This window comes from Leptinotarsa decemlineata, unplaced genomic scaffold (genome assembly GCF_025532065.1).
Source record: "Leptinotarsa decemlineata unplaced genomic scaffold, Ldec_3_MD MMD2_tig00000199_RagTag_RagTag, whole genome shotgun sequence".
Classification (NCBI taxonomy): Eukaryota; Metazoa; Arthropoda; class Insecta; order Coleoptera; family Chrysomelidae; genus Leptinotarsa; species Leptinotarsa decemlineata.
Window position 1 is genome coordinate 4412098 of NW_027412544.1, and position 23510 is coordinate 4435607.

A 23510-nucleotide genomic window follows, 5' to 3' on the forward strand; every position below is an offset into this window, starting at 1 on the left:
ACGTTAACCGAGGAAGGTTAATGCTATATCCGCTCTTGGTAATTTGGCATAAGAAATTGAATAAATGATAACTAATTTGACATACGTAGCTTCAACAAGATGTCTGCTATCAATTGTCAAAGTTTGGAAGATTATGAATAGAAACGTATTTATATGTAATCACTCCTATATGAAAAACTATCAATCGCGGGATGTACTTCCGCTCTTCTAAGGATGACAGTTAACGAAAGCATTCATACTATCAACTGATTCAGATCCAGCCATATGTATTATGGGTAAATTAGAAAAAAAAGTATTTTTCAGAAGAGATTACTTTTTGGCTCACTACTTCTTCCTCATTATATAAAAAATTGAGAAACCTCCGTAGAACGGAAGATGTATAGATCATACACAGAAGTTTCTTTCAGATACAAACTGAAAAACAGCCCACTCCGAATAACTACTTTCAAACTATTGAATTAGACGAATATATTTTTGCCTGTTTAGTTACTCCGAACACTTCTTGGATTTGGGTCAGATTTCATTTAGTCGAAGGCTGATGAGAAGTTGAAAATGAATTTTTTTGCTCGAAACTCTCAGGCACACCTGGCGATTGGTAGTTTTCCATGTAAATAAGTAAATTTTTATGTCATTACTCTTTTATATATAACGCCACTAGTAACACAGTATAAATTGAATAGGTAAACGTGATATCCATGTAATAAATGCTCAGTCCTCGTGATAGAGAATCTAACTGGAAGGCTTTGTTGATGCTTGAGGTAATTTAATCAGTGGCATATAGGTTGCATTGGGGTTTGAATCATAACATCTGAGTAACATGTGGACGTTAGATTACGGTTGTAATATTCCAAGATCTTCAAAAATTCCATTCTTCTATAGAAGTCATCCGCGTTCAATTTATTGCTTGATATTTGCTTGGGATAACTTAGTCAAAGACTGCGTACTTTCCATCAAAGTAACTTGACTCAGAACTCCGACATTAATGCCTTCGTTATTGTCTATTTCAAAATGGTGATGCTGTCTGTTATTTGGCAATGCTAGTGTCGATGAACACTCGAAGATGAGCCCCGAAGTGGTTAACATACGGCATTCCAGGAAGAGGATTTGAACACCGTGATCAAAACTGACCCATCACAAAGAGTGCGTGTGATTACGGAAGAACTGAGCGTAAAGCTCCCATGCGGAATTTAATGGTTCAAAACGTATTGGAAAGGACAAAAAGCTCAAAAAGTGGGTGGTCCACGATTTGAACGATCGACAGAAATTCTCACGTTTCAAGGAATGTTCTTCTTTGCTTCTGCGAAACCAAAATGATACTTTTTTGATTAATTTCATCATGTGTGATGAAAAACTCTAACATAAAAAGACCATGGTGATCAGCGGCTGGTGTTATTGAGTATTACTTTCTGCAATCGGGCCAAATCATTACGGCAGAGACCTATTAGGAGAAAATCGACGGAATATATCGGAACTTGCGTCAGCAGCAGCCGACACTGATGCTGACGCATCAGAAGAGATCCAAGCCTGTTGCACGATAATGCCCATTCACCGTCCGGAAATTAATCAATTCGAACTTCGAAGTTCGAATACCCACAATACTCCCCAGACCTCTCGCCAACCGACTACCATCGTTTCAAGCATTTCGATAACTTTTTCATCAATAAGGATCAGGCCTTCATCGACTCCATTGAATCCCGAGCAATCAATTTTTATGCTGACAGAAATTATCGACTTGTGTTACGTTGGCAAAAGTGTATTGATATAAATGGCGCTTATTTCGATTGAATTCGAAGAGTATTCAACATTAACGTGAATTTTTGGGAAAGAAAGGTTTCGGTTTTCTACTACTCCATCTTGATACAAAAAATGTGGGAATATTCCAAAGAAAGGAAGTAATCAATTTTAAAATAATTACCTCTATACATGGATGTGTAGATCTTGTAAAGAAGTAACTTTCAGACACAAACTGGAAGAAAAAGCCCTCCTGAAACAGCTACTTCTATATAAACATTTCTTACAGTTCGTGTCTGAAAGTTACTGCTTCACGTGATCTACACATCCATGTATAGAGTTACTTATTTTGAAATTGATTACTTTCTTCCTATCTTTGGAAAATTCCCACATTTTTTGTATTAACATGGAGTAGTAGAAAGCCAAAAACTTTCTGTCCCAAAAATTAGTCACTCCTGAAAATATAACCATTTCAATATAAACGTGAATGTTTCGAAATAACTATTTCTTTCGTATATGGGAGCAGTTGTTTCGAGACTTTTTCCTCAGTTTGCATCTGAAAGGAACAGTCATGCACGATCCACACATTTTTGTGAAGAGTTCATTCTGGAATTACTTTCTTTCTCCTTTCCTTCTGGAGTCTCCCACAATTTTTGTTTAAAGATGGAGAAATAGAAGGCCAAAATCTTTCTTTCACAAAAATGGATGTTTTCTAAAAATATACCCCTTTCATTTGTGAAATAGTAAAATTATATTTTCTATAGTACCATTCAGAGAGATCAGATCTGGAAATTAAATGACTCCTTACATCAAAATCCACTTTACTGTCGTGCTTCGTAACTTGTTCGATATTTAATCTTCAATTTCGGTAGTCGATAAGATAGGTCAATTTTTACTGATACAATTTTTTTTTGGATAACAGAGTGGAGAGTTTAGGATAGCCTTGAAATGGGGGCCATTTTTGTACCTCTGTTTCATTAGTTTCAAACCAATCATTGAACCATTTGTAAGCCAAAATTCATAGAGCGAGTAAATTAGTCGACGAGTTCTTTGAGGCGCGACAAGAATGAATTCATCATGGAACTTGATGAAAACGTGTGAATTTTGTATTCAACTTTGCTCGTGTATTATAGGTGATATAGGTATGTACAATTTTGTACTTTCATTTTTGATATAGTGATAAACCCGAGCTTGTACTTACGATTTGATTTTTTCTATCATCATTTATTTGTAATGGATCAACTCAAAAATCATTGTATCTTTTTCAAAAACCATTTTTTACTGAAGTTTACATATCAGCAGATGGTCCCTACAAAAATTACATTATAAGGTTTCAGAAGTGTGTTTATTGAAGTCAATTATTTGGCGGGAACGCCGGGAAGATCGCTAGTTTCAAGTAGCAAATAGGTACTTATTTATAAAATGACAAGATACAAACACATTTTCAATTCGAAAAGTCTCGAGTACAACTTTGTACTACATTGTTTTTTTCACCTTCGACTTATAATTGAAATATACTGAGCCTTTTTCCATAGAATCTTTTCCTGTTTTGGATCTTGATTTTCTCAAGTGATTTCCACAATAAGCTATCCCTTTCACCTGCCATTCTTGATTTTCATCATTCCATATTATATTCGAATTTATTTCGTCTAAATATTCTTTTGGAACGCTTTGGTTCACAATGAAGTTAACGAGACCCATTTCCTTCGCCAATGACTTGTTCGTGTGGAGCAATTGACTGATTTCATTTTGGTATTCGTTTTCCTTTTTTTCCAAAATGCTAGAAGCTTTCGACAACAATTTTTCTGTCTCTTCAATTTTTCTATCTAATTCTTTATCTTCTTCTTGTAATGAGGCGAACCTTCTTCCTACAAGACCTTTTTCTTTTTCCTTATAGAATAGTATTTCACCTAGTAGTTGATGTGAACTGTCTAAGTGCTGCAACTCTTTTGCTGTATCCTCTAACATTTCCATTTGTTGCTGGGCTCTTTCAATCAGATTCTCACCACCAACAAGAATTTTTTTCTGGATAGTATCGATTCGGTTGATGAGTATACTTTTTTCTATTTCGATTTCATCTAGTTCTATTTGGTTCAGAGACATTTTACTTTTTCTACGTTCTCGTTTCTCCTCTTTTTGTTCTTTTAGTACTAACATTTCGAGTTGCTGTTTCAGTTCCGTTATCTTGGTGTTGAAAGTTTCTATGAGGCTCTCTTTTTCAACGTTGATAGTAACACGATTTTGGATGTGTTTCACTCTATCAGCATACATGAGGGTGTACATGCTTTCTTCAGAGTCTGACAGCTTAGGACTGATCATCGCGATCATCGCAGTTAGTGAATTTCCTCCCAAAGAGTCTTGGAGCAATCTTGTAAGCTTCGAATTTCTGTAAGGGATGTGGCTGCTCTTTCCATCAACGAGAGCTGATATCACGTTTCCTAGAACTGAGAGAGATAAGTTGATTTTTCCAGCCTCTCTAAGCCTATCTCCAGTAGCTAATGTCTTATTAACCCTCTCAGATCCTGCAAGATCAACTAGGTTCAGTTTTCCAAAAGTGGATTGATTCGTGACTTTATTCTTTTTTTCAAGAAGTAAACTGAATATTGCATGTGATCTGGAGCTGTTGTCATTGAGTTTTGTAGAACCTGTAGCACGATTCTTGTTGCCTTTCGCTAAAATCTCCGTGACGGCCTCTAAGGAATGCACTGTGAACCCTAACAGATCTTTGATGAAGACTCCCACTCCAGGTTTTTCCCGCATCATCAACTTTCGTTCTGGCGTTTCAGAGAGCAGATCCCTAATTTCCTCGTTGTAAATTTCCAAGTAGGTTACCGTTACGGCATAGGATAGGTCTTTATTTGCAAGGCTTATTTGAGCAAAAATGTGCGAGAAGATGTTTGGTACAATGCCTTTGAGTTCCGGATCCATAATATTTCCAATCATGGTGTACGTTTTACCAGTTCCCGATTGTCCGTAAGCAAAAATTGTCCCATTATATCCCTGCAGAACTTGCTCGACTATGGGAACTGCCACAACTCGATATACTTCCAGCTGGCTACTATGTTCGTCGAAGATTTCTGAGAACTTGAATGTTTTGATAGTTCCATATTTATTGAATGAAATCGTATTATTGTTCACTTCGATGTTAGATTTTCGATTGGTACTTTCCTCATCTTTCAATGGCCGTACCCTTATGAATACTCTGATGTTTTCAACGTTATCATCCGAATATATTTTTTGACAGAACATAATAGCGAATATTGGTAATAAAATTATGTCAATGTCAATCTTTCCGTTACTTCATATATATAGACTTTAATTACATATACAGTTTTTTTTGTTGATATAACAAAAATCCATTGGAAGCAAAGTAATTCTGAACTTGATATTATTATAGAATAAATGATCTTAGTCTCAGAGAAAACCCACATTTTGTTCGACAGGAATTTTCTTCAAATATGCCAATGAAGGGCTTGGAATACGTATAGTCAAAGACCTCACCTCAAAAATTTGATAATCCCATTGAAAAGCTTCAGAAAGATGTGGATTAATCTGTAAATTTTCAAATGTCCCGGCTTGGAATAATCAGTGTTCATTCAGAGAACATCTGAATAAAGTAGGGTTGCGTAACGAAAACCTGAATTTCAAGCAAATCAATACATGTCCTATGCGAACGTGAATTTTTTGTTCAACAACAGTGGTCCAACAGTGTAATGATAAATGATAATATTTGATAATAATCCATAACGTATTTGAATACTACTTTATTGTTGGATTTGTACCAAACTGTTTACAAAACCGCATCTGTTTAACAAAAATCTCACAATCAGAATATGGAGTTTGTTATTAAAAACGTACTTCAAGGGAGGTGACAATTGAATCCAAGTATGGTATTACTGCCGTGCTAAAATCAAATGCGATATCTACTGGTGACCTAGTATCGAGAAATCCAGCGTCAAAGTATTTTTGATATTTCTTCGTGTAGAACGATATATTTGATTGAGAAAAGATGTAGAATGATATTGAAAATCTACTGAACAGGAAATTTTTTCAAAAAAATTAATTTTTTATACTGAAAAGTCAGATACGGCTTTCATTGTTACACATATTTGCTGACTTTCTAAGCCATAATGCCGTATCTGCCTCATTTTAGTATTCTGTGTAGATACGGCATCCTCATTTGGCAATCGCAGAAAAATAATAAATAAGGAATGTTGTAAATGAATATTTTTGCACTTCCGGGACTGCAAAGTGCCCTTAAGTCCCTCCAAAAAAGAACTTAAGGGACCCATTAAAAAAATAAGGGAACCATTGATCAGTTTCATAATTTCAAAGAAACTGACTAAATAACAACTGGTAGTATGAACTAGTCAAATGAAATTATATATTGGCAAGTTACCTGATTCACGAGATCATCTACCAGAAGATGTCAGAATTAATGTATATAAATACCGTGGAACTGAAATGACTTAATTCCTCAACTCAAGTTGTTGCCCTCGAGCAACAGCTCTCTTACTCTTTTCGAAGTATGAATTTAATTGAAAACAATTATTGTTCTCAATAACGCACAGATATATTGTCAAATTGCATTATAAAATTAACTGAATACCTGAGTTAATCACAAAACATATAAAAGAATTTTGATTTCACAAAAAAAGAAGAAAAATAAAATAACTTCAAATTGAGACATCATCCTTATCATCGGTTTCTGGTAAGTTTCTCCAGAAAGCCTTTCTTTTTTCTGGAAGAAGTCTTTCAAAATTCCTCAATAGCGCTTTTTTTTTTGGATTTAGGGAATTCACGAGGTGTCAATCGGTTTGAAACATCGGTTAATAAAACCCCTGTTTTTTTCACAGCTTTCTTAGAGAGAAAATCTAGCTTGGTGAATTATTCGTTGTATGATGTTTTGTAGAACAAAACAAAGTTGCCACGACTAGCTTTGATTTGGATCATATCGGAAAGATGCGGTCTGCTCGCATATTTCTTCAATGCAACTTCAGATTTGAAGTCTTTCCACTGATAAAAATCTTGGCAGTTCATGTTGATGATTTCAACTTTTTCTTTTTGCCCTGTTTTTTCAACGGTCGTTCTACCTGGTGGTGAAAACTGTCGAATGAAATGAAGGTATGTCCTGGTTCGAAATAATTGAGAAAAATGTCAGTAGCGGATATTTCATCAGAATTAATCATTCTGTATAGAAACGTTAGCAAACACCAATTCTTGTTCTGGCTAGAACAGTTGTCCAACCATATAGTTATTTTCTTGGCATATGTATGTCTTTTAAAGAACGAATAAAAACAGCTCACGATGTCTTCTTTATCTCTTCTTGAAATAGCCTCGTGCCACGAAACAGCATATGGTTTCATATGGTTTCATCTGCGATTTTGAACCAAGTGGTACGAAACTTTCATTGTACGTAACGAGTCTTTTGATAAAAATTACCTTCTTGAAGCTATCAATTCTTGGCAACATTATAATTTTCTGTAAATGTGCAGAAACGCAGATCTCTCCTTCTTCAATAGCGGTTCCAGATTGTGTTTGATAGAATTCTCTAGATTCTCTAGCACGAATTTTATGACTTTGCCAGGAAAACATATTTTGCAAGTTTCATCTAAATTTTCTTCATTGTGCTCATGTAATTTGAATTCTTCACAATGCTCGCATTCCTCGTGTCCCAGTAGTGCGAATGAAATATTTTTCGCCTTCATGCGCAAACGATATGATTCATAGGAAACATTGGAATCAACTTGTTTGGATTTGAAATCTTCGAACATTGTAGAAATTGATATATCGCTCGGCAGATATCTTCGATTTGGTGCGTGAGCACGTCTGAAAAATCAAAGTTCATTTAAATACAAATGAGTGGAACTGAATTCAGGAACTTACCTGTAATGTGATATCGATGGATGAAATGTCTCAATGAGCTCATCAATCAATAAGAGAATAATCTATTCTCTTCCTAGCAGAATCACAATGTCGATTTTTTGAGGGAGTGATTTTATGCTTAGAAGTTTTCGACAAGGTATCATTTTTGAAATGATACCTGAAAGTATTTTGCTTTCTATTACCTTCAGTTGTTCGACGTTTTGGAACATGCCGGGTGCATGTACTGAGCATGAAAGTTTTTCTCTGTTCATCAATCGAATTTCAGAAATTTGAGTTTATCACGATTCTATGATTCTCATTAATTTTACTCGAACATGCTTTAATGCAACTTTTAATATCACAACCTTGCGAAATTTCATGTTTCTTCATCATGTTTTCTTTTTTAATCCTCTTTTTTTCGATTTTATCCTTCGGATCTCCCTGCTTTCTCTTTCTTGGGTTACCTGCCTTCGGATAACCTTTGTCATCTGAGGTTCTCGTTTGATTTTCTGTAGAATTTCCATTTGTTTAATCGGGTATCGTAAATGACGTCTCATCGGCAATATGATCGACTTCGTTCTCTTCAGATGCAACTTTCTGAATACCTACATCGTATATTATATTAATCGATGATGTATTCTCTTGCATTAATTCGTCATTGATAATTGTACACGAGTGGTTTATTTTCAAAAATTCATTTTTTCTCCACGATAAATATTGTCCTGCTCTCATGGTCGAGAAGAACATCAGGCTTATTAGCTTGTATGCATCTGATGGTGGGGAATGGAATTTCAATAAATTCGACTCTTCTCGTTACCCAAAACGGATTCAATATCCACCGAACCGTAGGGCAGCATTGGTGTCTCGTTAACAGCAAAAATGGCCGTAGGTCATTTAGACCTTAGAGCCGCGTTATGTCGATGGATATAGGCCGTGATCGCATATGCTGGACATTATTATTATTATTATAAAGATCAAGTTGGGTAAATTTGTGAGGATGTAGTTTGTGATATAGCTATAAACAGTATGATAATAATTGTATGAATCATATTGTTATCTCATGTAGTCTTCTATCTTTAACAATGTATTTCGTGTACGAAAAACTGTCCTCTCCTGGGTAGACATTGATGTAAATGTTGAAAGGGAGTTGAAACATTTTAGGTTATGAATTCATAAATAAAATTCTAACAGATCGGAACTCTTCAGAAATATTTTTATTTGATGAAGATACAGATTTTATCATAGATTTCTTCAATAACTGATGAGTTTGATCGAATTCATGAAGGAACCTAATCCAAATAAATGGGATGTCGAAAAATAATAATGCGGAGAATAATTTTCACAAAAAATAATTTGACAAATAAACTAAGATGACTTCACGCTGGTAATGTTGGGATTCACTTTTGTTTCAGAAATTGTTGTAGAACGAGTGGGATAGTTCTGACGTTGCCGCAAGATGGTGCCAATGGTCAATTGATCCTCAATAAATGATGTTGCCAATTCTATTATTTTTCTTCAGAAACGAATAAGTGAGGTTACCGCAAATAAACCGCGGAAGTTGACGTTCGGCAATCTATATATGATGTTGATATGTGCATTTTGTTCTCACTAATGTTATGCATTCCAGATTGAGTCACTGACACCGTCTCTTCTCAACATATTTTGATGAAGCAGATAAAGCGGATAACTTTAGGCAGGACGGACAAATCTGGAGTAGAATAATGCGAACGAAATGCACCTAATATTACGAGAGAGGATCCACAGATGTAGCTTACTTATGACTTTGTTCTGTCTTTGTTCACTTGAAATTGAACAAAGCCGGTGATGAGATTTGGGGATCAGGTCATGTTACTTCAGTTCAATTGGTTCTTGAAAATGACTTCAAAGAAACATCGATAACACCGTTTGAACATACATCGATATGGAACAAGAAATCCACATCGTTTTTGTCAACCAAATTTCAGTCAGGGGCCGTTCAAGTATTAAGCACTAAGCACTCTTGCATACTCACCGGTTTTTTACCGACCATTCCAGTCTCGAATGCTCAGTGAAATTGTAGTTACTACGCATTAAATTCGTTCTGGTAGTGCGTGCTAATTACGACAACAAAGCAACTGATTGTTTGACCGATAAAAATCCGGTGAGTGTGCAAGCACCCGCTACCAATAAAATACCGGCCGATTTTATACTGGCCGTCCAAAATCGGTGTGTGTGCAACTAGCGTAAGGGGGCTGCGGGGTCTCTGCTTTGTTTATTTTTGGGCATGGGGGCGGGGGTTTTAGATGGTGATTACACGAGCAGTAGTCATTTACTTTTTTACACATATGGCAACGCAACATGAAAAATGCATATAAACCATTCTACTGGTTTATACAGATGTTTACATCAGCATGGAAGGGGAATAGGATGTTTGCTTACTCTGGCTGACGAGGGGAATAGTGGGATAAATAGTTGTAATAAACATGCTTACATAAAACTTGAACGGCTCCTCATATGTACTATAAAAAATTACCAGAATGGGCGGGAGTTCACCTTCATAACTTGCGGCATAACCAAGTGGGATACTATTAATGAAAGATTCCGAAGTATCATCATAAAATACTTTTCTAAAACTATTTTTATGATTCAAACGAGTTTATCAATTATGTGTGAACTAACAATTTCATGATTTCAAATATTTTGAAATGTGTCTTTGATATATTTTCCATTGATCTACCTATCTTTATTTTCAATTTCATCTGTAAGTGATGCTCCTGAACATTGCAGTTTAGTACGAAGCAGTGAAAACAAACTAGATGTCCCTCTTTCTATCTGTAGAGCAGGGAGGGTGAGTATAAGCCCACAGCAATTGGCCACATGTGAACCATTGTACATTCTCCCAAGGAGTTGTCCTCCTAGGTCATCGTCCATCCTGTATTTTCCAGGAAGGTGGCAAGGTTACTGGGAGACATCTCTTTCATATCGGCAGGTGTAGGCCAAGACTCGCCGAACACACACTTTCTTATTGACGATAACTCCGGGCACTCGCACAGGACATGCCTGACAGTCTCGTCTTCCTGTTCACACATCCTGCATAGAGGTGTGTCCACTAACCCCATATTATGGAGGTGTTTCCTTAGTTGACAGTGGTCAGTCAGAAATCCTACTGTCAGGCGTAGATTTTTCCAGGTCATTGCCAGATATTTCTACGGCGCCAGCTTCCCAGGGTCGCCCAAGGTGATCCTGGCAAGATTGCATCCTTTGATTCCACCTCATCTGTTTAAGGATTGAGCATGAGTGTAACATTTGACTAGTTCCGCAATTGTCGAAGGCATCAGGCCGTAGATGCCACTGGATCCTAAAATTCTTAGTCCAGCCGCTTCCTTGGCAGAAGAGTCGACAATTCGATTACCTTCACTCCTGTCGTGCCCTTCAACCCACCTCAGGATAATGTTATCTACCGAGGCTTTGGCTACATCTTGGTGACACTCTAGTACCAGCCCTGAGGTTATACGTTGTCTGTTCTAGGCTAATAGGGCTTGTCTGCTGTCAATGCAGATTGTTATATTTTTGCCAGAAATTCATTTCCTGGTTATTTCTTTTGTGGCGATTGAGAAATAGAAGCCCCATTCGGCCCTCTTTCTGTTTTCTTCCTTACCTTGCCTTCTCAGTAGACATATTTATAAGAGCCACTCCAAGAAACGAATCCTATTTTGTCGTTTCTGATTTACAATATTTTTCCGTTCATTTACGAAATCCTCCAAAGAACTTCACAATCAGAGAATTAGGTATAAACTCATTGCCAATCCCAACGGATCTAGATCCTTCTGGTCGGCAACTGAAGCTGTCAATCAAAACTTTACAAACTTCATAATTCCAACTCTAACAAAAAAAAGCAAATTTACTAGCTAAACAATTTCCGTCCAACTGCACAGTCGATTTTCTGGGAACGGCACCACCCACTATTCCCACACTAGACTCCACAATGCCGAAAATAACTTTTCGACAACGTCTGGTCAGGCGAATTTTAAAACAGCTCAATATCAACAAGGCGTCTGTTCCTGGGCAACAAGTGCCCGTCATCAAACCTAAAAAGTTCGGAATTGAACTCGCACCAGTATTTTGCAGACTTTTCAACCTGGTTACAAGAAAAGGGGTTTTCCTTCTTGTTGGAAGATTGCTCGCGTTCCACCTATTATCAAAAAAGGCAAAAAAATTCCAAATAATTATAGACCAGTCGCTTTGCTATCGGTGATATCACAATCATGGAGAAAGCTGAAAACCACCATATCCTCAAATATTTCGAAGGCTTTAACATCTTGAGCGATCATCAATATGGCTTTTGGAACCAAACATCAACAGGCGACCTTTTATCGTATGTCACCCATTTTTGTAATAACGCAATCGAGAAACATGGAGAATCAAAAGCTGTTGCGCTTGATGTTTCTAAGGCTTTAGACAGTGTGTGGCATGAGGGTTTACTGACCAAACTTCGATGCTGTGGCGTGTCGGATCATATTTTGTTTATGGCTCTTCAGCTTCCTGAAAGAACGTTCTCTGCAAATGACCGTCGATGGATATCTCTCGAATAATTTCACCATCAACGCTGGTTTTCCCCAGGGATCTATACTGTCTTCAACCCGCTTTTCATTGTATATCAACGACTTATTGGAAAAAACCAAGAATCCAATTTATTGCTTTGCTGACGACAGCACACTTGTCTCGTCATTCCATTTGGATTCTAGGAATCCAGCAACTTCAGGGTATGCCTAGGGTTGCTGGATTCAATCCAGAAACTTCAGGGTATGCCTAGGGGTATGTCAGGGTATGATAGTCTGGGACATCGATGGAGATTTGTCTCTCTTCTATAGATACTTTCACAGGAAGTGTTCAAGTGACTTAGCACATTTGATTCCATCGAGAGCGGACCATATCAGAAATACGTGACAAACTATGGCTGCTCATCGTTTTGAGGTTCATCTTAGTACACCTTGAACTTCACTGTTTGAGAATTCTGCCATTCAGAGAACTGCGATCGAGTGGAATAAACTTCCCGAGAACGTTGTTCCAAATGGATTTGATCTCCAGCGATTCAAATACAATGTGAATCACTACTTTCGCACAAGCAACTTTCTCAGAGCGCATTGAGAATTTCTCTGCAGTGCTTGTGTTTTATCCTTGAAAAAATGTAATGTTTTATGCAGTGAGTTCTGAAGTTATTTGTATTTTTCCTTTCTGAAATGAATGCATAACTTATGGAAGTATCTGTCGCGTGAACCCTGAAATGAGGAACATAGAAATACTGTTCACTTTGGTATCGTGCGAGTCATACTCAATGCATGGCAATATATTTCCTGCCACCGTCTTCGAACTACAGGATCGATAGTTTCGAATTGCCTGTTGAATAATTTCGTAGGAAATTATTCCTGCAAGCTAGACCATCAACTGTATTTCGAGTTCAAATTAGGATTAACATTTAATTCACGGATCTAAGATTTGAATTTATGAATTGATTAGATTCCGTTCCGCAGGTGGTTCAGGTGCGAATACCGTTTGTTGATTTTTTCATCAGCGGAGTGATTGAACTAAAATTGTACAGTGATTATTTCATAGATATTAGAAATGGACAATATGATGGGAACTGCCAATAAAAATTTAATTTATGGTCATAACATTCGGTCTGCGCTGATAATGCTCCTCATGTTCATCAACTGAAAATTATAAATAAACCTCGCGAGAAAGCACTCAAAAATACATTTTCCAATAGTTCCTCCCAAGCTCGTTCCTCTTCAACAGGAAAAGAAGTAATTCATTTCTTTCAGAAAAAATACTCTGCCTTCATATACAGTGTGGTCCACTAAGTCTGGAACAAATGGGAAACTGTTTTATTATCGATTTCTCAGAAAATTTTATTCCTGACAAAAGTTGGTGCATGTTCCAAAACTAAACTAAGTGTACCTGAAATAGCTTTATGACAAACACCATACAGGATAGGTCAAAAAATATAGAGTTCGTTCAGGAGTAAAGTACCCTTATTTCAAAAAATATAGAAATGAGTTAAAGAAAAAAGTTGCTCAGAATTGAAAGTTATGTTCAGATACGTAATCATGGCCTGCTTGCTATTCGGATTTATTTTTCTTTTGGAAAATTTTGAATTACCCCTGTATGATACATATTTTCACTATTTTGATTTAATATGTATTTGGAGTAGCCACAATCAAATCAGTTTGGAGTATTTTTTTATCAAATTAAAGTGTATTTGTAAAATTTACTTGGATTTGTATTTTTTTAGGTGATTGTCAACTTCATGTTTGTTGCAACGATATTTAACAGAACTCTAGAATAAAACAAATACTCTTTTTAACGAGGCAAATACTTTACTAACTAAATGTTCATATGAGTAAACTGTCAATAAAAGTATAAAATTTCTTTTATTCTGACAACAATGCCTCAACTGGAACAGATATTAAAAAACAATTCGAAATCTATAGCGGATAGCCATGAGCAAAAAACACATACTCCTCAAAACAATATTGTAGTTTGATAGTGTGGCTACTTAAAACTTGCCTGTAAAAGGTTTTCATATTTGTCCTTAATTAAAATGCCTCGCCCAGTATTATTAACGTTAACGGAAAAGGCAGAATTAGTTTTAATCTGTGGTGATGGTTATAAAACAATGCGCGAAGCTGCAAATATTTTCAACGAGCAGCATCCAGACAAACAAATTTGCTATTCAAGTGTAAATTAGAATTTTGAAGAATTTCAAACAGACCGGCTCATTAGAATATAAACATAATACGGAGCGTACGAAACCTGTATGCACAAAAGAAAACCAGCTTGACGTACTTCAAGCAGTTGTAGAAAATCCTAGAAGGTCCACCCAAGAAATTATTGATTATACCGGCATAAAAAACTCTGTGAAGCGTATTCTCAAGAAACATAACTACCATGCTTACAAACCTACATTCATTTGTACATTTCAAGAAAGAGACTATGATTTGAGATATGATTTTTCCATGTGGATTTAGAGTGAAATAGAAGAACAACGAGATTTTCATCGATGTATTCTGTTTGGAGATGAATCTACTTTTACAACAAATGGGGTTCTATCATCACAAAATTGCAGATGGTGGTCAGATGCCAACCCAAATTTTATTGTTGACAACAAAAATCAATACTATCAGAAAACAAATGTTTGGTGTGGTATATTAAATGATAAATTAGTAGGTCCGTTTTTTTTCGCGAGAATTTGATTGATGACAGGTACTTGAACTTTTTGGAAACTAAAAAAGGAGAGTTTTTGGATGATATGGTATTAGAAGAACGGCAAAAGTTCCAAAATGACGGATGTCCTGCCTATTCTACTAGAAATGTTTCTCAGTGGCTGAATAGGACATTTCGTAATAAATGGTTAGGACGAAATACCCATCCTCGATGGTCTCCTCGTTCTCCAGACCTCACACCTCCAGATTATTTCTAATGGGGATACTTAAAACAAACAGTCTACAGAGATCGCCCTTTTAATAATGTTGATGAGCTTGAAACTTCAATACGAGTTCATTGCAGAAATATTCCCGCTAATGTGTTGCGATCTACATTAAACGAATTTTATGAGCGAACAATTAGATGTATCGAAAGACAAGGTGGACAAACAGAGACGATTCGATAATTTTTAATTGGCGTGAAGTTACCCACAGATTTCTGGCCACACATGCTGACGTAGAGAAAAATAAAAATCTGTGGTTGGGATACGAAATTATTAGCACCCGTACTAATATCTGTGGCTGGAAATAACTATTCACTATAGGTTGAACGTGAAATTATTAGGACTATTTGGTGTAAAACTTTTTTATAGAATCTTGAGTAGATTGACGCGTTGATAATCGTTTTCTCATCAACAATACAAATTTAGGGAAAAATAAAATTGGAAATATTAGACTTATTTTCCAATACCCCATATAAAAATGATATCCGATGATGTGCGTCCATTAAAATTACACAACTTCCATAGTTTCTTGAGTAGATTAACTTGGTGATGACAGTTTTCTTGTCATCTAAACAGATTTCAAAAAAGAAATTGTTGAAACAATCAGAATAATTTTTTGAGATTCCTTGTATTCATGAAAATCACACAACTCCTATAGAATCTTGGGTATATCAATATAGTGAAACCATTTTCTTGTCACCCATACAGATTTCGAGAGAAAAATTGTTGCAAAAATTAGACTCACTTTTTAAAACACCTTGTAGAATTGTAACCAGAAGATGTGCGTTCATGAAAGTTACACAACTGTTATAGAATTTTAGGTAGATTGATACAGTAAAAACCGTTTCTTTGTCACCCATACAGATTTCGAGAGAAAAATTGTAGCAACAATCAGAGTCACTTTATAAAACACCTTGTAGAATTGGAACCAGAAGATGTGCGTTCATGAAAATTACAAAACTGTTATAGAATCTTGGGTAGATTGATATAGTGAAAACGGTTTTCTTGTCACCCATACAGATTTCGAGAGAAAAATTGTTGCAACAATCGGACTCACTTTTTAAAACACCTTTTAGAATTGTAACCAGAAGATGTGCGTTCATGAAAATTACACAACTGTTATAGAATTTTCGGTAAATTGATATAGTGAAAACCGTTTTCTTGTCACCCATACAGATTTCGAGAGAAAAATTGTTGCAATAATCAGACTCACTTTATGAAACACCTTGTAGAATTGGAAAGAGAAGATGTGCGTTCATGAAAATTACACAACTGTTATACAATCTTGGGTAGATTGATAAAGTGGAAACCGTTTTCTTGTCACCCATACAGATTTCGAGAGAAAAATTGTTGCAACAATCAGACTCACTTTTTAAAACACCTTGTAGAATTGGAACCAGAAGATGTGCGTTCATGAAAATTACACAACTGTTATAGAATCTTGGGTAGATCAATATAGTGAAAACCGTTTCCTTGTCACCCATACAGATTTCGAGAGAAAAATTGTTGCAACATTCAGACTCACTTTTTAGAACACCTTGTAGAATTGGAACCAGAAAATATGCGTTCATGAAAATCACACAATTGTTATAGAATCTTGGGTAGATCAATATAGTGAAAACCGTTTTCTTGTCACCCATACAGATTTCGAGAGAAAAATTGTTGACAAGGAAACGGTTTTCACTATATTCAGTTTTCGGAATAACGTAAATGAATGTTTCAGCTTTGTACTTCTTCATCTTCAAACAAAAAATACATGAAACTTCGAAAGGAAGGAAGAGGAAGAACAGTCGATTTCAAAGTAAACTCTTCACAAAGATGTGTAGATAATGCGAAGGAGTTTCTTTCAGACAGAAACTGGAAGAAAAAATCCTCTCAAAACGACTACTTTATCATAAATATGGAACCACACTAAAGAAGAGTACGTACGAAATAACCTTCTATATGAACATCGAATCAAACAAAACACCTTTTCCTATTCTGAGATTGGAGTCTGACACAGATAAGTGTCAGGCTCAATGAAACTTTTCTGGACATACACATTTTTGACAGATGCGCAGTTTCGAAGTCGCGTATCCGGCTATTGGTGAATAAAGTAGTAGTAAACACTAACCCCAATCCCTTCACCAAATATTAGATAGTTTATTCCATTTGAATGGTGCAACTAATTTTTCCTTTATTTTCAGTATTTTAATATTAAAGTAAGTCACAAAAAGGATTGGAAGTTTCATAACTTCTATTTAATTATCTGCGAACGCTTTCGACAGCTGGTCGTGCGATCATCATCTAGGCTCTACTCAAACTCTAGATGATGAGTAGAGCCTAGATCCTAGATGATGATAGCACGACCAGCTGTCGAAAGCTTTCGGAGAAAATTATATATACTGTATCAACTGTACAACACTTGTTTGCAAAAAAGGTCAAAAACAAACAAGCGGATTCATCATCAAGGCCAACTGCGGATTCGTGTTGTCATCAGAAAAGCTTGTGATTGATTACAAGGACAACTCCCAACTTAATCACGGGTGTATCTATAGCAATCTGTGTGTCATCGAGGTCCAAGATAAATCAAACAAGAATTATGGGTATTGAGTGATATTATATTATCAGTGAAAAGAAGTCCAGTAACACTCCTTTATAAGTGACATAATCTAAATATCACTGATGAAGCTAACAAACGACTAGGTTTCTTAGAACGTTCCACTTTTGAATTCACAGACATAAGCAGTATAAAATATTATTTGATAAAATTATTCGAAATGAATTAGAGTATGCTAGTATTTTATTTCACAATTTAGACATTGAAAACAATACAAAACAAATTTCTGTAATATTTGTATTTTAAAAAATACGGCAGTTCGCCAAATTTTATGTCGAATGGACAAATCAGAGATGAATTTTACATTGAATTACTAGAGAACAGAAGGATTATTAATAGTATATTATTCTTAGGAAAATTTTTGAATGACTATGTAGATAGTATTTTTCTCAACAGTCAAATCAGCTGTTACGTTTTGCTGCCAGGTATTCGCCCGCGACAAATTACTGTTCATGTCAATCAACATAAATCCCTTATTGACAGAATTGGTTCAATGTATAATAAATACACAAATATCCTTAGGTTTGGTATCTTTAAGGTATCATATTCAAAACATAAATCCAACCTAACCTAAATCTTCATTATTGGCCCTATTATTCTAATCTGATATTTAAATTTCTCCTTTTTCTGTAATTTTTTTTATAATCGAAAATTGTACTCGTAACTCCACTGTTAATGTATTTTCAATTAACTTCTTTCGCCAATTTTATAATAGTTCTCAAAAATTTTTCCATATAAAAAAGTGGATAAATATCCACTTGATTTATTGCATATTTGATATTGCATATTCATGCAACTCTCCAAATTGATTTTGATTTTTAAAATCATTAACATAAATGAAAATTTAATTCCCACATAAATTCCATTATCCCACACCACTGCTGCCTTCTAAGAAGTTTGCTTCCATTCATCCATTACTATCTTAGACATAAAGAAAAAAGGTCAAACTTTACTCTTCCCGCATTCTATCCAGTTTTTGCGAGGAATTTCTTATCTTTATTGATAAATTGCAAAGTTTTTCGTCCCCCAAGGGTTTTTTCGGAGATACAATGGATATCCTGATGCTCTCGTGTTTTCCTTAAATATAACCAGAAGAGCAGCTTTCTGTTTGCTTGTATCGAAACTACGAGGCTACTTGATTCAGTGTTTCCTAATGAATAATGTCAAAATTGCAGTTGAACAATAACAAACATATTTTTTCGAGAGCTGGACATTGTCCACACTAGTAGGTTAACAGAAATGGTGACTGTAACTTGACATGAGAGTCTATTCAAATTTTTCGATAATAATGATTAAGCTGTGGCTAGAAAAATCTTTCCGAGGGCAATAATTTTCCAGTATTCTATAGAGTATTGAATAGTTCCGACTATTTGGAATTTTAAAACATATTTTTCCAAATATTCAGAGAAGGTTTTGATGAAAACAGTTTTTAATTGATACGGAAGATCCATTCCATGAATTTATCACTATTTACTGAGTATTTTTCAAAAACACACCGTTTCAGAAATACAGAGAGTTGAAATTTGAAACTTCAAATTGCTCCATCTCATTGATTTCTAAAGTATCAGTAATTTTTCCATAGAATTTCAGGTATTATCTCACTACATAAAGCTGTATTTTTCAAAAGACACATCATGTTTCTAGCATTAAACAAAAACTCACAATAGGAGGAGTTGATCCCATTCATATCCCACTTTTTTATGCCACGGTTAATTTTCAGTCCTTGTTAAGTTTTGCATAAGTAACGTGGAACCTTTGAGTATGAAAAATTGAAGAAAAAATCAATTTTCAAGAAAATTGTCAATAACAGAAAACAGTTAATTTTTTATTATGATCGTAATTATTTTTGAAAACTTTGGTCGTTACTAAATTATTGATCGAACCAATGGTCGTATTTGGAATTTGCAATAACTTCAGAATAAGCTGTGAAGAGTTTCGTCCTCAATTTGTTCTGTAACATATGGCATTCATCTTTGACATATTCGAGACGCTGGAATTATTTGATAAAGATACTTACTGGTAGTGGATTCAAATATAAACAGAAAAAAAAATCGAAATACTGGTTGAAGTCATCGCCTATTACCCGAAGGTAAGCTTCTAATCGTCTGACTATTTCATTATTTGTGACTCTGATTAGATTTTTTTTATTGAGGGAATTGGGCGGAGTATAAATTCATTCTGTCATATCTTCGACCGCCTTTTTCAATACACCCTATAGAAAAAGTCCACTGGGAACTTGTCGGGGGATCTCTCTGGCCATTCCAGTGGCCCTTGTGTTATTGCACATCTGTCATGATGTAGTTGTTGTAAAAACGGCTTTTGTTCATCCAAATATTTTTTTATGTACTTCTGTTCAGATCATGGAGTTCGGAAAATTTTGCCATAAAATTCAATCGTCTTTCAGGGTTCAGTGAATGTCATCAGTTTGGATTTTCATTTTCTAATATTATACAAAATGACTTGAAATCTCTGAAAGAATCAATAAAATTGAAAAGAATAGTTGGAAATAACAATTATATTAAAAAACAGGAACTGAAATTGTAATAAAATAAAATATAATAATTGAAAAATGAACGATTGAAAAGAATAGTCGTGAAGTGATTTGGTTTCAAATCATTTGATTTTTTTTTTTTCAATTGTTCAATTTTAGATTTTTGTATTGAATTTTATTGAAATGTCAGTTCAGTTTTTTTTTGTTTGATATAATTGTTATTTTCTACGGAAGCGTGGAAGGGCCAAAGATTATTTGTTTATTTGATCCACCATAATTTCGACTTAAAAGTCAAAATTTTGATTTTTATTGCGTAATTTCGACTTTTATCTCTTAATTTAGACTTTTATCTCGTAATTTCGACTTTTATCTCATAATTTCGACTTTTATCTAATAATTTCGACTTTCATTTCATAATTTCGACTTTTATCTCAAAATTTCGACACTCTTTTCCAATCATTTCGAAAGTTCTCCAGTCTTCTCATAGTGGTATGTTTTTTACAAAGAAATATGATAGAAACCGATTTTATTGAATATTCGAAGCCTACTCATTTTTTGATTGAACGTTCGGGAACCATTCTGACCAGGTAGTTTTTTTGCGTCATTAGATCTCTGATTTTTCGAAACGAGGAGAGAAAACCCATAATACCTAAAAAATGAACATGGTATCTCTTCGAAGAACATACCGACAGTATTAGTTGGTTGCCATTGCAAACTTTGTTTCTACATGACGTCTAATATATGAATGTGTAGAGTATTCTTTCAAAATGTTAATAAATTTCTACTAGAAATTTCTTCAGTTGTAGTGAAAAACTGAATTTTAGATAAGTTTTGATAATGAAGTAAGAATATCACTGATCAAATTGATTTACTATGATGAGAAACTAATATTTTGGCCAAAGTTGACTTTCTCCTACTCGTGCGGAAAGCATTTACTTTTTTAAAAAGGTACTGAATGATATCAACGCATAATTATTAATTTCGAATTTATTGAAATGATATAATTAATTCACTTCTCAGGTTAATGTATAAATCAATTGAGGCATAAGGATCTAGGGAACTTGTGTAATTATTTTTTTCAAAAAAATTGAACATAATTTCCAAAAATCTTCATCACAGACTGTCCGGGGATATGTTCACTCTGACGAAACATTTTTAAAAGCGAATGATGTAATCTTGATGAGGTGATCTGTAACTCCATAAAGGGAAGGCATCGCATACAATATACTTGGTATCCCTGCTGGAGCAATAGAATTTCTTGTTTTCCGTATTCTATGAATACTCCATTCAAAACATACTTGATCAAGATCACTCTGAAATAAAAATTATATTTCACTAGTTCGGACTTCCATTGTCTACTATATAAAATGATTTGAAATCCCTGAAACAAGTAAAAAAGAATAATTAAAAAGAATAGTTGAAAATAACAATTATATTAAGCAACAATAAACCTGAAATGAAATGATAGTGAAATAACCTACAAGTAAAAATATAATAATTGAATAAATAAAAATTAAAGGAATGAAAAAAGAAAATAATAAAAAATAAAAAAGTGTAGAGATTCCAAGTCACGTTAGTTCACGACGTTTCGATTGTTGGTATCTACAATCGTCTTCTGGTGATGACTGGACTGATTCCTCCGAGAGATGACTATTTTATAGGTCGTTGAAATACTTTCACTTTCTCTACTTTCCATTTTCCGCTTCACTGATTCCGTGAGAGATGACCGTTTTGGCGGGAGTTGGTCATTTTTCGTTTGATGATGGGTTTCCATATGTTTCGTATATCTACGCTGGCCTGGCTGAATACGTTGTTGGACAACATGTATGCGGCTTCCTTAAATTTTCTCCTGAACCAATGTTCCTCTCTGTGCAAGATCTCAGCTTGGGACCACTCGATGTTGTGTTGATGGGTCCAAACATGGTCTGCTATTCCTGATTTGCTGGTTTCTCCTCGCTGTGTGTGCTTCTTATGCTCGGCAATGCGAACATTCAATGGCCTCTTAGTTTCACCAATATAGGATTTTCCGCACTCACAGAGTATCCGGTAAATGCAATTCTTGGAATCGCAGTCCGCGTTTGGGGGCCTGGTTTTCGTGAGGCTGCTACGGATAGTGTTACCGGATCTGAAACAGGTTCTAATGTTGTACTTGGAACCAATTCTTCTTATCCTCTCCGATAATCCTCTGATGTAGGGAAGTGCAAGCACTGGTTGTGACGGCTTCTCTTCCTTGCGAGGCTCCTGCTGTCTTTTAGCCAAAGTCTTTTCTACCATCGCTTTGGAGTATCCATTCCGCTGAAGATCATTTTTGATGATGTCTAGTTCCTTCTCGAGACCTTCCTTTGTATTACAGAGCCCAAAAGCACGGTCTAATAGAGTCTTGATGATTCCTCTTTTTGTCGATTGATGGTGGTTGGATTCGTGGTTCAGATACTGTCCCGTATGAGTGGGTTTTCGGTATACAGATGTTTCCCACTTAGTGTCGGTCCTCTTCACCAAAACGTCTAAGAATGGCAATTCATTGTGGATTTCCTTCTCCATTGTGAAAGTGATGGAAGATCTCACGCTGTTGATGTGTTTCAGAAAGGCGTCTAGTTCAGTATTCCCGTGGTTCCATATTATGAAGGTGTCGTCAACATATCTCAACCAGACTCGAGGTTTCTTGTGGGCTTCTTCAATGGCCAGAGTTTCAAACCACTCCATATATATGTTGGCTATGACTGGTGAAAGTGGCGATCCCATTGGCAGTCCCTCATCTTGTGTAAAGAATTCGTCCTTCAGTTGGAAATAACAGTTTCGTACACAGCATCCTAGTAATCCCATAATTACTTCTATAGGTAGATTCATTCTCTCTTTCAGGTTCCCGTCTTCGGATAGCTTTCTCTGTATGTTTTGGAGTGCTTCTTCGACCGAAACGTTGGTGTAAAGGCTTTCCACGTCGAAACTAATTAGTTGATCTTCCTGTGTAACCTCAATTGACCCTAGTAGTTCGACAAAATGCCTTGAATTCTTCACAAAAGACGATGTTTTTCCTTGTAATGGTTGTATTAAGGGAAGTAAAAATCTAGACAAGTTTTGAGTAGCCGAATGAAAATTATAATTAAAATTTCACTAACAACAACTTATCTCTTACTTGTACTAATGGTATGAATTAAAATTGAACTTGTTCAAAAATGATGCATTAAATAAATTGTCTTTTATTAGGGTTTGAAATGAATTCATCCAGTATTGTGCATTATGTTTACATAATATAGACCACTAATATTCTATCCTTTGATTGTGCATGCTTTTTCCATACAAAAAAACATGGTCGATTTGTTGATTCAGTAAATACTTCATGGAAGGCTTTTTGTATCCTC

The 23510-nt window shown here is 35.4% G+C and overlaps 1 protein-coding gene across 1 annotated transcript; it reads right to left on the minus strand.

Annotated features, from left to right (window-relative positions):
• Window positions 1–3031: 3031 nt before the first annotated feature.
• On the minus strand, window positions 3032–5019 carry Klp64D (kinesin-like protein 64D). The gene has a single exon (XM_074172809.1). The coding sequence runs from the start codon at window positions 4978–4980 to the stop codon at window positions 3208–3210; it is 1773 nt and encodes a 590-aa protein (XP_074028910.1). The 5' UTR covers window positions 4981–5019; the 3' UTR covers window positions 3032–3207.
• Window positions 5020–23510: the final 18491 nt, after the last annotated feature.